The 12,500-nt window shown below is 41.4% G+C and overlaps 1 protein-coding gene across 7 annotated transcripts in view; it reads right to left on the reverse strand.

Annotated features, from left to right (window-relative positions):
• The window catches only part of nfasca (neurofascin homolog (chicken) a), a 129,881-nt gene that overhangs the window by 10,833 nt on the left and 106,548 nt on the right, over nt 1-12,500 (reverse strand). For 4 of the 7 annotated variants that reach the window (XM_079509416.1, XM_079509418.1, XM_079509420.1 and 1 more), the window contains 6 exons: nt 9,273-9,476; nt 8,386-8,508; nt 4,990-5,139; nt 3,781-3,912; nt 2,573-2,608; nt 1,303-1,372 (listed from right to left, as the gene is read on the reverse strand). In XM_079509416.1, coding sequence (XP_079365542.1) covers nt 1,303-1,372; nt 2,573-2,608; nt 3,781-3,912; nt 4,990-5,139; nt 8,386-8,508; nt 9,273-9,476 — 715 coding nt within the window. The remainder of the gene's footprint in view (nt 1-1,302; nt 1,373-2,572; nt 2,609-3,780; nt 3,913-4,989; nt 5,140-8,385; nt 8,509-9,272; nt 9,477-12,500) is intronic. The other 3 variants (XM_079509419.1, XM_079509421.1, XM_079509422.1) reach the window with 3 other exon arrangements.

Genomic DNA, 12,500 nt, shown 5'->3' on the forward strand with positions numbered 1-12,500 from the left:
TGAACTTTAAGAGATGTTTGTTGGCAGGCATATTAACAGAATTAAAATCTGAATAAAAAGACTTCTCAAAGCTTTGCTGAAGAATTTATTACAATCTAATGTCTTCAGAGTATAACAGGAATTCACAGGAATAACTGATGCAATATAAAGTAAAACGCCATGTCCTTCAATTGTCTGGGAGAAGGTCTTTAGATTATGCATTTTCTTGAGTGTGGCCTGCGTTCTTGAACACATGCTTGTCTGCAGACACCAAATTATAGTATAATCACAACCACGTGGTGTCCGCTGTCCGCGGACCTTTGTGCGTACTCAGACACAGCAAGTATAATCAGGCCTTTATAGTCTTTGACTAAGCGGGTTGGTTAAATTGAAAATGTTAACGAGGTAAAGTGGATAGAAAGACAGATTGAGTCTCATCCTCCAATTGGGACACAGATCAGTGGGACCTGGAAGGAGTGAAAGACATGATGTCACTCACGAGCACTAAAAACAAAACACACAGTTCAAATTAACAGCAAAATCCTGAATATTAATTTAACTCTCAGAATTAAATTAACACTGAATTATTCAGAGTGCATCTCAAAATTAAATATTATAGTATTTAAAAAATGCAGGACAGTATGTGCCTACCAATAAAGATTGGTGATTTACTCTAACATAGCTATTTATTTTAAGAATGTTTGTTTGTTTGTTTGTTTTTTGGTGTGGTGGAATGATTATTGTATTCACTGTTAGGTAAGACCCAGGTCTTATTTTGTTGTTCACCTTTGGACTATATTATAAAATCAAGATGCTACAACACACAGGCCAGGTATTTAATGTTTTAAGTACAGTCTGGTCCTATACAGATCTATGCTGATTCCCTGCTTTCACCAGAGCACTACTTGACCACCGACCTGCATTTTAATGTACTCATGTAATAATGTAACTGCTATCTTATAATTAAATATCTGACTCTGTTTGCCTCAACATCTTGATTGATCCAGAATGCCTTTAATAAACAAGCCTGAAATAAAGTTGATGATGATCTACCATCAAGTGAATATTGGCATTTGCCATTTTAGTTGCCATCTCAAACAAATCTCGTAATAACCATATTATATACCATATTTGTACATTAAAAGCTAATGTATAGAAATGTATAGACTCCACTCGTACAAATAGCTGAATATCAGATATCACACCTTGCTACACCTTTCTGCTCAGATAAAGTACCCATAATTCCCCACATGTTTCAAAGACCATACAATGACTCTTCATGAAGAAAACGTAGGCCAGACATGTCCGTTCAGTTGCACTTACTGGTAGTCAAACGATCCATCCTGTTCTTTTTGATCCACGTTGTCCAGAGGGAGATCTTTCTTATCTCGGACTGAGGAGAGAGGAGCGTAGAAGAAACCATGCTATGTGTTAAAATAAATACTCAATACTATGTTAACTTAATTACTTAGAGCTGAGGTTATTTTAATCTTCATGTTAATTAAAGGTAAGTGTCTAGTGAGTCACACTGGCCACAATTCACAGCAGTCCTGTTAGTTACAGTTTATACCAGTACAGTAGGCCTACAGTATAGTTGATTTGAAATGAGTCATTTACTTCATCTGAAATCTTCATCCTTACCACAGCATTTAGTTTATGTGTTTGCATTTAGCTTTTATTAGTACCATCTAGTCTTTTTACTGGTCATTCTGGTCTCTCCTTATCTAGGTGTTAAACACACGTTTTAGTTCTAATCTGAGTGTTAACACTTCTTCATTTAAACACACGTTTTAGTTCTAATCTGAGTGTTAACACTTCTTCATTTAAACACACGTTTTAGTTCTAATCTGAGTGTTAACACTTCTTCATTTAAACACACGTTTTAGTTCTAATCTGAGTGTTAACACTTCTTCATTTAAACACACGTTTTAGTTCTAATCTTCTTCATTTTCTTCTTAAAGAAATCCCTTCTTGTAGGGCTGGGCGATATGGACAAAATCTAATTAATTCTATTCTATTTTTGACCAAATACCTCGATATCGATATTGTGTTCATAAAATAATTTGTATTTCTTCAAACATTTTCAAAAATAGTGAAAATAGCTCCGGAGTGTGAGCTTGTAGATTGCCAATTTTTGCTTTAAAATAACAAATAATGTTTTTTGAGGCCAGCTTTTAGTGTATGTGCTAACACAAACATTAAATGCCATTGACAATGAATGGACAATTTTGAGTGTTTGTGTAAACACAAACATTGCGTAACACAAACATTGAAGACGAAGGTGAGGACGCAAATTCTGATTGGCCGGAATGAGATGATGTATGATGATGATGTACCATGATAAGATCGCCCCTCACTTCACACGGGTGTGATTTCTTATAAAATAGGCCTTAAAACCAGAAAAAAAACCTATCCATATCGTGGTATTATAATATTCAAAATCCCAGATTATATCTACTCACATAACATGATTTTTATGTCGATATATTGCCCAGTCCTACTTTGGTGTGGTCTGTATCTGGTTATTAACCACTGGGAATTAGTCTGTAGTGTACTGTACTGTACTTTGACATTATCAAGTTGAGACACCTACCGAGAAGGTTTGAGAAAGCAGTCATGCACCGACCACCTAGACATTATAGACACTGTAAAACATCCACAGTACTCTGTTGTCTAACATTCCAAAAAATATAATAATCAGGGCATATCAATATTCATGATGCCATGAATGCTGTTAGCTTTATGTATATACTGTATAACATTTCAAAAAGTATAACAAAATGTATTACCAAGAAAAGAGTTTTGTTACACTAAATAGTTTTTGAGGGGCGCTAGCCCCTCCTATGTCCAGCGTTGAGGGTCTGTGTAAACACAAACATTGAAAACATACGTTTGTAAACACAAACATTGAAGACAAAAGTGAGGACGCAAATTGTGATTGGCCAGAATGAGATGATGTATAATGACATATGATGATAAGAGCGCCCCTCACTTCACACAGGTGTGAATCTTAAATGATTACACAATAAACAGTCAAAATAATAATTCATGTAATTACAGTAATTCATCTGTGTTATTAAGGTTGCACAATGTAACTTCCTCTTGTGATGTGACAATAAAGTTGAAGTTAGTTGCTGCTTGAAGACCTATTAGAAAGATTCTGAACGTCATATTCCTTCACTACACAGTTGCAGAAAGCTGGATTCTATCGGCACAGATAACAGTTTGCAAACATTCAAGCCTTTGAAGCCAGAAGCTAGGATGCCCCGCCAGCTTCAGCTAAAGCAGTCAAGGGCAGGTCACAATGATATTATAACATAATGTCCTACACGTCAAATCCTCAGTGTTCATTTATCCATTCGAAACTCTGAGAGTACACATGCATACATGTGTACTCCCTCTGAGTCAAATTAACACTAAAGATTGTACAGTATGCCTTTGACATCCCTCCAGTAGGCGATTTCTGTTTATTGGGTATCATCATCTGACCTTTATACCAGGTCTTACCTTGATATTAACCACTTGAACTTGTGCGGCAAATAAATGTAGCGTGCGAAAATAAAAGATCTACAAGCCCACAGCGCATTGCATTGCGATGCATTGTGAGTTTGTAGATCAGTTATTTTCAGCAAAGATATTTGGTGTAGAGGGGAAAGGGTAGGGGGCCTAGTATAGTGCCCTGGGGGACTCCGGGCAAATAAGAATATAGAGTTTTAATAGAATCATCATCCCCCTGTATGTGGTTCCAGGACTAACCTGGGTATTAATGGGTATCATTAACCCCTGTATACAAGACCTTACCTGGGTATTTTCCCCCACGGCTCCTCTTGATGAAGCAGACGATCAGTAAGATGAGGACAATGAGGGCGATGGCACACATTAACCCAATGAACCAGCCTTGGGTTGCAATGTCTACATGGTCCTTCTTGTAGGCTAGAGACACAGATACAAAACACAGAGACAGACAGAGACAGGGAGAAAATAGACAGCAAAAAAAAAGGATAATAAGGATTGTGTTTTTGTGGAAGGCAGCGATTCCTCGTTAACACATCAGACGATCGGCCCTCATGGGGGACCGTCAAAGGTGTCAGCAGTGTAGCAGAAGGTGACAACTCCAAACCATCGTCTCATTATTCCCACACGCTGCCAGCATCCAGGCTGCTAGCCTGCGACGATTCTCATCTATGAGCACAAACGCTGTTTGTGCTCTTTCCCACACCACGTTTCAGTCTAATTCCGATGATCGACAGGATAGGGGACTGAAAGGTGTAGGATTCTTACGATTGTTTCACATGAATTACATCAGGAATATTTTCTATATTACAAAATAGAAATAACAATGTCTGGCAACTTGACAGATTTTGAGAAATATACAATATATACTGTACCTAAAAATGTGCACGTCTGATTAACGTTGTTGCGACATAATTTGACTAAATTAACAACAAGGATTTTACATCGGTTTACTGCAAGCTTCATACAATTCTGAAAACATTTCTAAGACACAGTTCAGTCAGATTCTTACCGTAGTAATACTGATTCCTGGTACAGACTTTACCAATTCACTGAGTCCTTATACATTGTGCTACTTTGCCAAAATGTGACGACGTGACGACGTCAAGTACTGTAGGACCAAAATAGCAGAAGTTGACAACATTTTGTCTGAGTCACTCTGCCACTGTGATACCAGTCCAGCATATTCCAATTGCTGCAGAGGGAGTTGTGGCAGGAATGTGTTATAGGGATGACTCACAGCAAGTAACAGCTAGTCAAATTGCCTTGATGTAATTCTGAACCACTGTTACCACTATAAACATATTGCATAGTAGTATGATGTTACTTCTTCTCACAATATGAGATATGATAGGTCAGCACCATATGGACCTGCAGGAGCCATTTGCTCAAACATACAAAAGCTCAACCAGTTTAACGTGAGTGTAGCACTCAGAGTAGCACACACCTGGCCATAATATAACCCTGTGCTCACCACCAGGCCAGGTGTGGTCTCACCTGCGCTCGTCTCAAAGTGGATAATTTGGCTGCTGATGCTGTTGAGTTCATGGGAGTATACCCTCAGACGGTACTTGGAACCTTCGATCAGGTCCGCCACCGTAACGGGAGGATGCTGATCCACCGAGACCACTTTCACTGCACCGCTGCCTTGGAGAAACAAGAAAGGTGCCAATCACATTCCAGGGGGCGGGGCCTGGCTGCCACTGCATTAATTAGTGAAAGGTCACGGCACCACTCTTTTTGAGATGGCGAGGTTATTGAAGTGAATTGAGACAAATCAATGCAGCTCCCACCTTCAACAAAAATGGTTTGCTTTGATAGTAGATAGCATAACGTGCATTCATACTTTATAGTTAATGGATGAGGCTCAACTCTCTGCAGTTGATGTTGACTAACTTTTGCTGCCGCATTGTCTTCCGTTACACCTCTCTCAAGGGCATAATTCTTCAGAGAAAACCAATCTAAAAATGGGGGAATGATGAGACAAGAGGCATGAGGAAAAGGTGCCAGCCCTTCAGGCAAACACAACACTATGGACATCAACATTTCCGGAAACTAACTCCCCTGCGAATGGGCTACTGTGGGTCATATTACCTTACATTTAAAAGACTTTCTTTGCCCTTGAATAACACAAACTGTTGACTAACAAAGCATTGTTTGTCTCAATTATCCATAGACCCGCACTCATCTCTAAAAGTCACACACATACAACAACCAATCCATTTCAAGCGCAACATCTGTCAGTGGAAAGACATGTCAGCCGTGACATGGCCAGGTTACAGTATGTGTACGAGTTGGAAGTAATAGCGCAAGGAGGGGGGAGTGGTTAGCAAATAATGGACGTCATGCACCATGCTATACATGATGAGAGCATTATCTCATTCATGTGATGTCATCCAACAAAGCTCATTCCCATCGCTCAGTTCCTGGAACAGCCAAACAAAGGACAGTCATGCCAACCCTTTTGACAGAATTAGTCAATGACGTGCTGGAAATATGGCCAAGGCTGGTGTTTTAGCACTGTAGCTGTAACAATCAAGCAATCGCTGCTTTAGCCTTTTAGGCCAGCAAGAAAGACAAAATGAGCTTGTCCATTATATCAGCCACTGATTTTAAATCAGGCATCCTATCGGCGATAATGTTCTGTCGCTTGCCATGCGTATAAGCTAATAAATCAGAGTGCACTCTAGCCAACAATAAAACCATACATAAAGGTGCAATGTCAAAGCAATATCAGCTTGCACTTATGGTAAAAGGTATCTACTATATAGTGGAAATGACACACAGAAACCTCTTGACCGGGCTCCCACACGCAATACTATTGAATGCATCGCCTCAGGCTACGTACTGTATGTCAAGCCAATTTGTAAATGTCCTCGAGGAGATCAACTCCAAACATACTACTGTATGGGTGTTGTTGTTGCAGCACATGACACTACAGAAGCACAGCATGCACAGTATGCCCTGGCCTTACGTTAACAGTCTAATGAAGCTTTAAAGTGGTCTGGCATTGAAAACTGGCTGCAGTGTAGGTAGGAAATAACTATTCATCACCAGCGTTTACATAGTTAGAGGGCACATGCATGCATGCATGTATGCAGTGTCTGATTGTGATCTGTGATCTGTGGTCTGTGTGTGTGTGTGTGTGTGTGTGTGTGTGTGTGTGTGTGTGTGTGTGTGTGTGTGTGTGTGTGTGTGTGTGTGTGTGCGCACGCAAATGCATGCATGCGTGTGTGTGTGGAATGATGCCATCATTTCTTAGTGAAAAAACGTTCAAATTTGACCTTGGGGTGGATCAAATGTGGGAAGAGAGACCCAATCCCATACCCCACTCTCCCCAGTCACATTCAGACAATCATTAATCATTTAAGGCCTTGTCGAAGCACATGAAAAATGCATCCTTCCTTCAAAGATCAGAGGAAGTTGATTGGAGGAGAGTTGTAATAAAGACATCTCTGCTAGAACCAATCAGATGACAAATAGGAAGGAAGGAGGAAGGGTGTGATGTGAATGCTTCATCTCATCTCCGGGTCAGCAAAAGCAAGCAGTGATGTGAGAATGGATGGCAAGCCAGCCCAATAGCCTGGTCGCAAATGCCAGCTGTGCAGCCAAAAGCTAGGCAGACAATACATATATATGCAGACAACCATCTGCATGGATGCATAAGGAGGTAGTGGGCGGCTGTGACGTGATAATGACAGGAAAGCTCATTGTCAACCAGAGAGAGAGAGAGACAGTGAGAGAGAGAGAGAGAGAGAAGGTGAGCAACAGCTAGAGCGTGCTGGAGAGATATAGGATATGTAAGGGAATAGTATTTCTGTCAGTATGACACACGCACCGTGACGCACGTACGCACGTTACAGTTAAACATATTCTTGGAGATAACTGTGTTTGAGTTTGATTTGTTTCTGTTTGAAGAGGCTTATGAATTTCCTGCCTCTTGCTCTCTACTGCGTCATACTATCATTATGAATTTATCTATTTCAAAATCTTCTTTGACACAAGACTTTATAAAATGACATGTTATTACAAATTAATTATGTAGGAATTGAATCTGGCAGAAGCAAGGACACAATGTCTTTTCAGCCCCAACACTACAATAGGGAATCTTAAAGTAAAAAATAAATAAAAACTGTTACCAGGCAGCAACAAAATGATAAATTAATTATTACATGAAAAGGCCACAGCATAATACTATCCTCTTCCTGCGCTCATGAGTATGGGGGCTACGTCGTAGATGTTAATCAGAATTCTATTGATAACACAATCCACAATCCTGAGCTGCAGTGAAACCGTATTTAGTCAGAAAATTACATTTCTGCCCCATGAGGGTTTCTGTGAATAGAGTGTAAGTGTATTCACAGATTAATAAATGTCATTTCAGAAAGCAGAGAGGAGTTCTGTCCTAAATTATGATTAATACTTTTTTGTCCAAAATTGCTAATGGATAGTTTAATTTGTAGTCATTACTGCCAAAGGTTAACTAAGGTTCCTAAGTCCTAAGTTTGCTGCAAGAAAAAAAAAATCACTCAAAAACTTTTGATTTACCAATAGCTTTATCTGCTATGAAATGGTACCGTCTTATTTCATTTAAAACCTATGCCACTCACAGCTTCCAAAACCAGGGGTATGTGTCTAGTCTGTTGAATCTGGGGTAAAGCCATCTTCATAGAAATGTAATTTGGAACATTTGTTTGCACAAATGATTTGCCTTCTCCACTAAATCTTTATCCCTGTCTTTTCTTTCTGTGACTAACTCAGTGCCTCACTGCTCTAACAGTCGTTGGATCCAATCTCCTTTCCCAGGTCCCCCTCTGTTTCTGTTTCAAGGGTTTAGATTTAGAAGAAGTGCTCTGGCAAATACAAGCCTGCGGGTTTGCTCTGATTTCTTACTGTCCAGTGTGAACTCTAGCACAAACTCGTTGGTGCCACGCGGGAAGTTGTGACTCCAGCTGACGTTAGCGTAGTTACTGTTAGGCTCCACCGTCAGATTCCAGATCTCCCGCCCTGGGGCCACTACACAGGGGATCAGGGGTGGGGGGATCAAAGGTCAAAGGGTCAAGGGCAAAGAGGGCATGGTTACAACAACCACACAGAGGTCGTCGGTTAAGATGTAGTCAGGGAGCTTCATCGATACACTATAGCAACACCAAGGGAGCATTTCACACAGGGCTGGGGTCAACGGAGATCTCGGTCCACTCGAAACAAAAAATAAATGTACTCAAAACAAAAATTCAAGAGCTTTCTTTCAGTACATGAACATTAATTGCACAGCTTACCTCTCATTTTTTAATGGATTAGATTTCAAATTGAACCTAACCCTGTGGAAAATATAACATTCTGCCAATTATCACAAACCTGATTGCGGTTGGATGCCAGGGCTAAATGCCTTAGAGTTATTAACATCAACTCATTTCAAAACGTGTGGATTCTCACTCTCATTTCAAAATGTGTGGATTCTCACTTCCTGAGCAGAGAATAGTCAATTGGCTACATTTCAATATTCTGAAGTAACTCCCTATACTCTCCATAGAGCAGGCATGGAACAGTATACATTGGAATGCAGCCGATAATATATTTTCCCCATTTTGTCAGGTAGAAGAAGACCGTCATCTATGATTGATAACTGCAAGCGTTACAGTAGCTATGGTAAGATAGCGCCCGCAAAAAACACAGCAATATTTGTCTCTTAGCAAAAAAAAAAAAAAAAGACATTCTATGTCAGTTGAAACACATGGGAAAGACAAGAGAGGAAAAGACAACGAAACAACACCATGTACCCAGCACGTTCTGGTCATGAGTACGCTTGGTGGTGGTGGTGGACTCGGTGGTCGTTGTAGTTGGGATAGTGGTAGTAGTAGATTTCGTAGTAGTTGTAGTAGATGGGGTACTAATGGTTGTAGGAACAATGGTGGTAGGAGGAAGAGGGGCAAGAGGAGGAGTAGGAGGAGCAACCGTTGGGGACACAGCGTCCGTAACGTCGACTACAGGGGGGAGGAGGAGGGGGAGAGAGCAAAGGGTTAACTCAAGTCAAGTCAACTTTATTATAGCTCAGATCACAAAGCATGACCAACAATGTAATGCACAAAAAAACATGAAAACAACAACAACAATATACACACACAAGCGTGTGATAAAATACAATACACAATGTGCACATAAAACGCCTGTATACAGATGACAATAAAACTGAATATATTCTGGATAACTGTAATTTTTTAGTATGTATCTATAGGTTAAAAGAAAGACACGCAGGCAATCAAATGCAGAGACAGACAAAGTTATACACAATGAACCGGCGGAGTGGCGCTAATCAACACTGATCAACTCAATGCTTGATTACTGTGCGTGGGATCTACTTATCAAAATCAATAGATCAATACTCATGTAGTAAAAGTTAGCACAATGTGCGTACATTTAACTGTGGCTGTGAGACAGTGTCAAACATTTTATTGTCTCAATATTAACCACTTTGGAGACCTGAAGCCGACAGCTCCTACATAAACTGATGTGTCAGTGCCACCAAGAGGCCCATTGCTGCTATTACAAATTTACATCATCAGTACAAATGTTCTCTAAAACATTAGCCACTATTTCTGTCTCTTTTTGTAACTCTGGCCAGATCAGGCAACCCCAAATTAGATGTTTAGCCAATAGTCTTTCATAGAGTCCTTTGTTTTCCACATACCTTGGTGGATGATGGTCTCTGCAGCTACTACAAGGGCCTAGGCTACTACTGATAGTTCATGCAGTGTTTACCCACAATAATCACAAGGCTGGATGCCCAACATGCTCTCAGGCCACCCGAAAAGCCCACCCAGTACAGTGTTAATGCAGGAGGGGGATGTGGTGGAGGGACAGGAGGCATGGCTTGAACAAAAAGTTCAAGAGCCTATACATGACTCATAAATATGCCAGCTAGTTCAATCAATGGCTGCAAGCCATGCAAATCAATAAGCCAACCGATGACCACATCGGTCAAAAAGGAGCAATCGCATTGCCGTTTGGGAGAAGGCCGAGCCGAAACCTCAGACCTGCCTTACCTGTGAAACCCCAAACCCTTCCGACGCGGGTTGGACAGTGTTTGTCTATGCTTTTCAGCCAGTGAATAGAAGCGATGGATGAAATGGCAAGATCAGCGTGATTCAATCTCCATTAAGCTGAGGTACAAGGCACAAGGCAGCGGTGCTCAAGGCACAAGGCAGCGGAGCTCAAGCAAGCAGGTGGCAGACCAAACGATTGGAAAGCGAATGACAATGAAGAAATAAATGCTCTTGTTTGTCTTCCCCAGAAAACTCTTTGGATCACACAACAAGTCAAAAACTCTTGGTCAAAATGACAATGTAAACAAGTGGGAGCAGCGGCTCTCCTCCCAGACACGATAACAGACGTCACTGCAATGCATTCCATGATCATAAATGAGTGACCCCTTTAGACGACTCAGTCGGTACACACGGCTAAAGTGTGGCTGTGACAGACAGTGAGAGGACGGGATGTCTTGAGGTTTCATTGAAAGGTGTGTCATCAGGGATTGGTGCAGGGGGTTGGGGGGTTCAATTGCAGCATAAATGCACAATGAAGAGAGATTCTATCTAAGAACCGGTAATATCACAGAGTGCTGTTGTTCACTAACGGTGTTATGGTATGTAAAGTACAGTAATACTCCGTCCAAGACATCAGTATCGTGGAGAATTCGTTCAATCCCTGAAAGCACACAGTGACTGGTGAATAACATATTCACACAGAAAAAGAAGATATGGATAAAGTCTATCAAACAGGTGTGTGGATGGATGGATAGGGTGATGTAAAAAGGGAAATTTGACGTCAGTTCAAGCCAGTGCACAGGGAATTATATGGGCTTACAGTTACTTACTGCAAAGTCTTTATTTCTTGATTTGATTTGCATGCAAGTTGTAAACATTACACATTTTAAATACTGCTAATTCTCATTCAATTGTCTGGAAAATTTCTCATTCAGCAGTTAATTGACCCAATTAATCATCTGTGTCATATTTGCTGACTCCAAGCTAGCACAGTTGCTATTAATGGGCCTCAGTGGGATTGGAACTGCACCAATATTAGTTACAGGGGAAGGTAAAAAGCATAGGGCTGCCCCATTATTAGTTACAGGGGAAGGTAAAAAGCATAGGGCTGCCCCATTATTAACTACAGCATAAGGTGGAACCACATTATGTTGGCAGAAATGAAACCTACTAGACGTACACTGGACATCCCTGGGGCCAGGGAGAGGGTGAGAGATGGAAGGATAGGGGGGAACAAGAAAAGACAAGCAGACGGACAGATAGGCACACAGACAAAATGTGCTTCTTTTGCCCCCCATTACCTAGACCTGGGGTGTCCGTGGTAACGGAGCTTGTAAAGTCTTCTACCAGTGAAGAAACAGGAGAGACAGAGAGGGGGCGAGACAAGAAGGAGAGAAAGCGAGAGTGTGTGAAGGGAAGGGAAAAGAAGAACAAGACAAGCTACAAGAGAGAGAGAGAGAGGCAGCGTTAAAAGACAGGAGACAGACACTGCAGGAAGGATAAACCACGAGGGAGGGAGATAAACAATGAGACAGAGACGAAAACAGAGACACTGACAAAGAAAAGAGACAGACAGGAGAGAGTGAGAGTGTGTGTGTGTGTGTGTGTGTGTGTGTGTGTGTGTGTGTGTGTGTGTGTGTGTGTGTGCGTGTGTGTGTGTGTGTGTGCGTCTGTCCCAGGCAATTATCACGATGATAATGTCATCCCTTGACGACCATTTTGCTCTGTCTGACACCATAACAAAGAACGCCTGTGTTTAAGCCCCCCCCCATGCACGCATGCACGCACGCACGCACGCACGCACGCACGCACGCACGCACGCACGCACGCACGCACGCACACACGCACACACGCACACACACACACACACACACACACACACACACACACACACACACACACACACACACACACACACACACACCGTGATCTAGGGTCACTGCTGGTCAGCTCCCAGTGGTCTCT

Source organism: Electrona antarctica, assembly GCF_951216825.1.
Source record: "Electrona antarctica genome assembly, chromosome: 9".
NCBI lineage: Eukaryota > Metazoa > Chordata > Actinopteri > Myctophiformes > Myctophidae > Electrona > Electrona antarctica.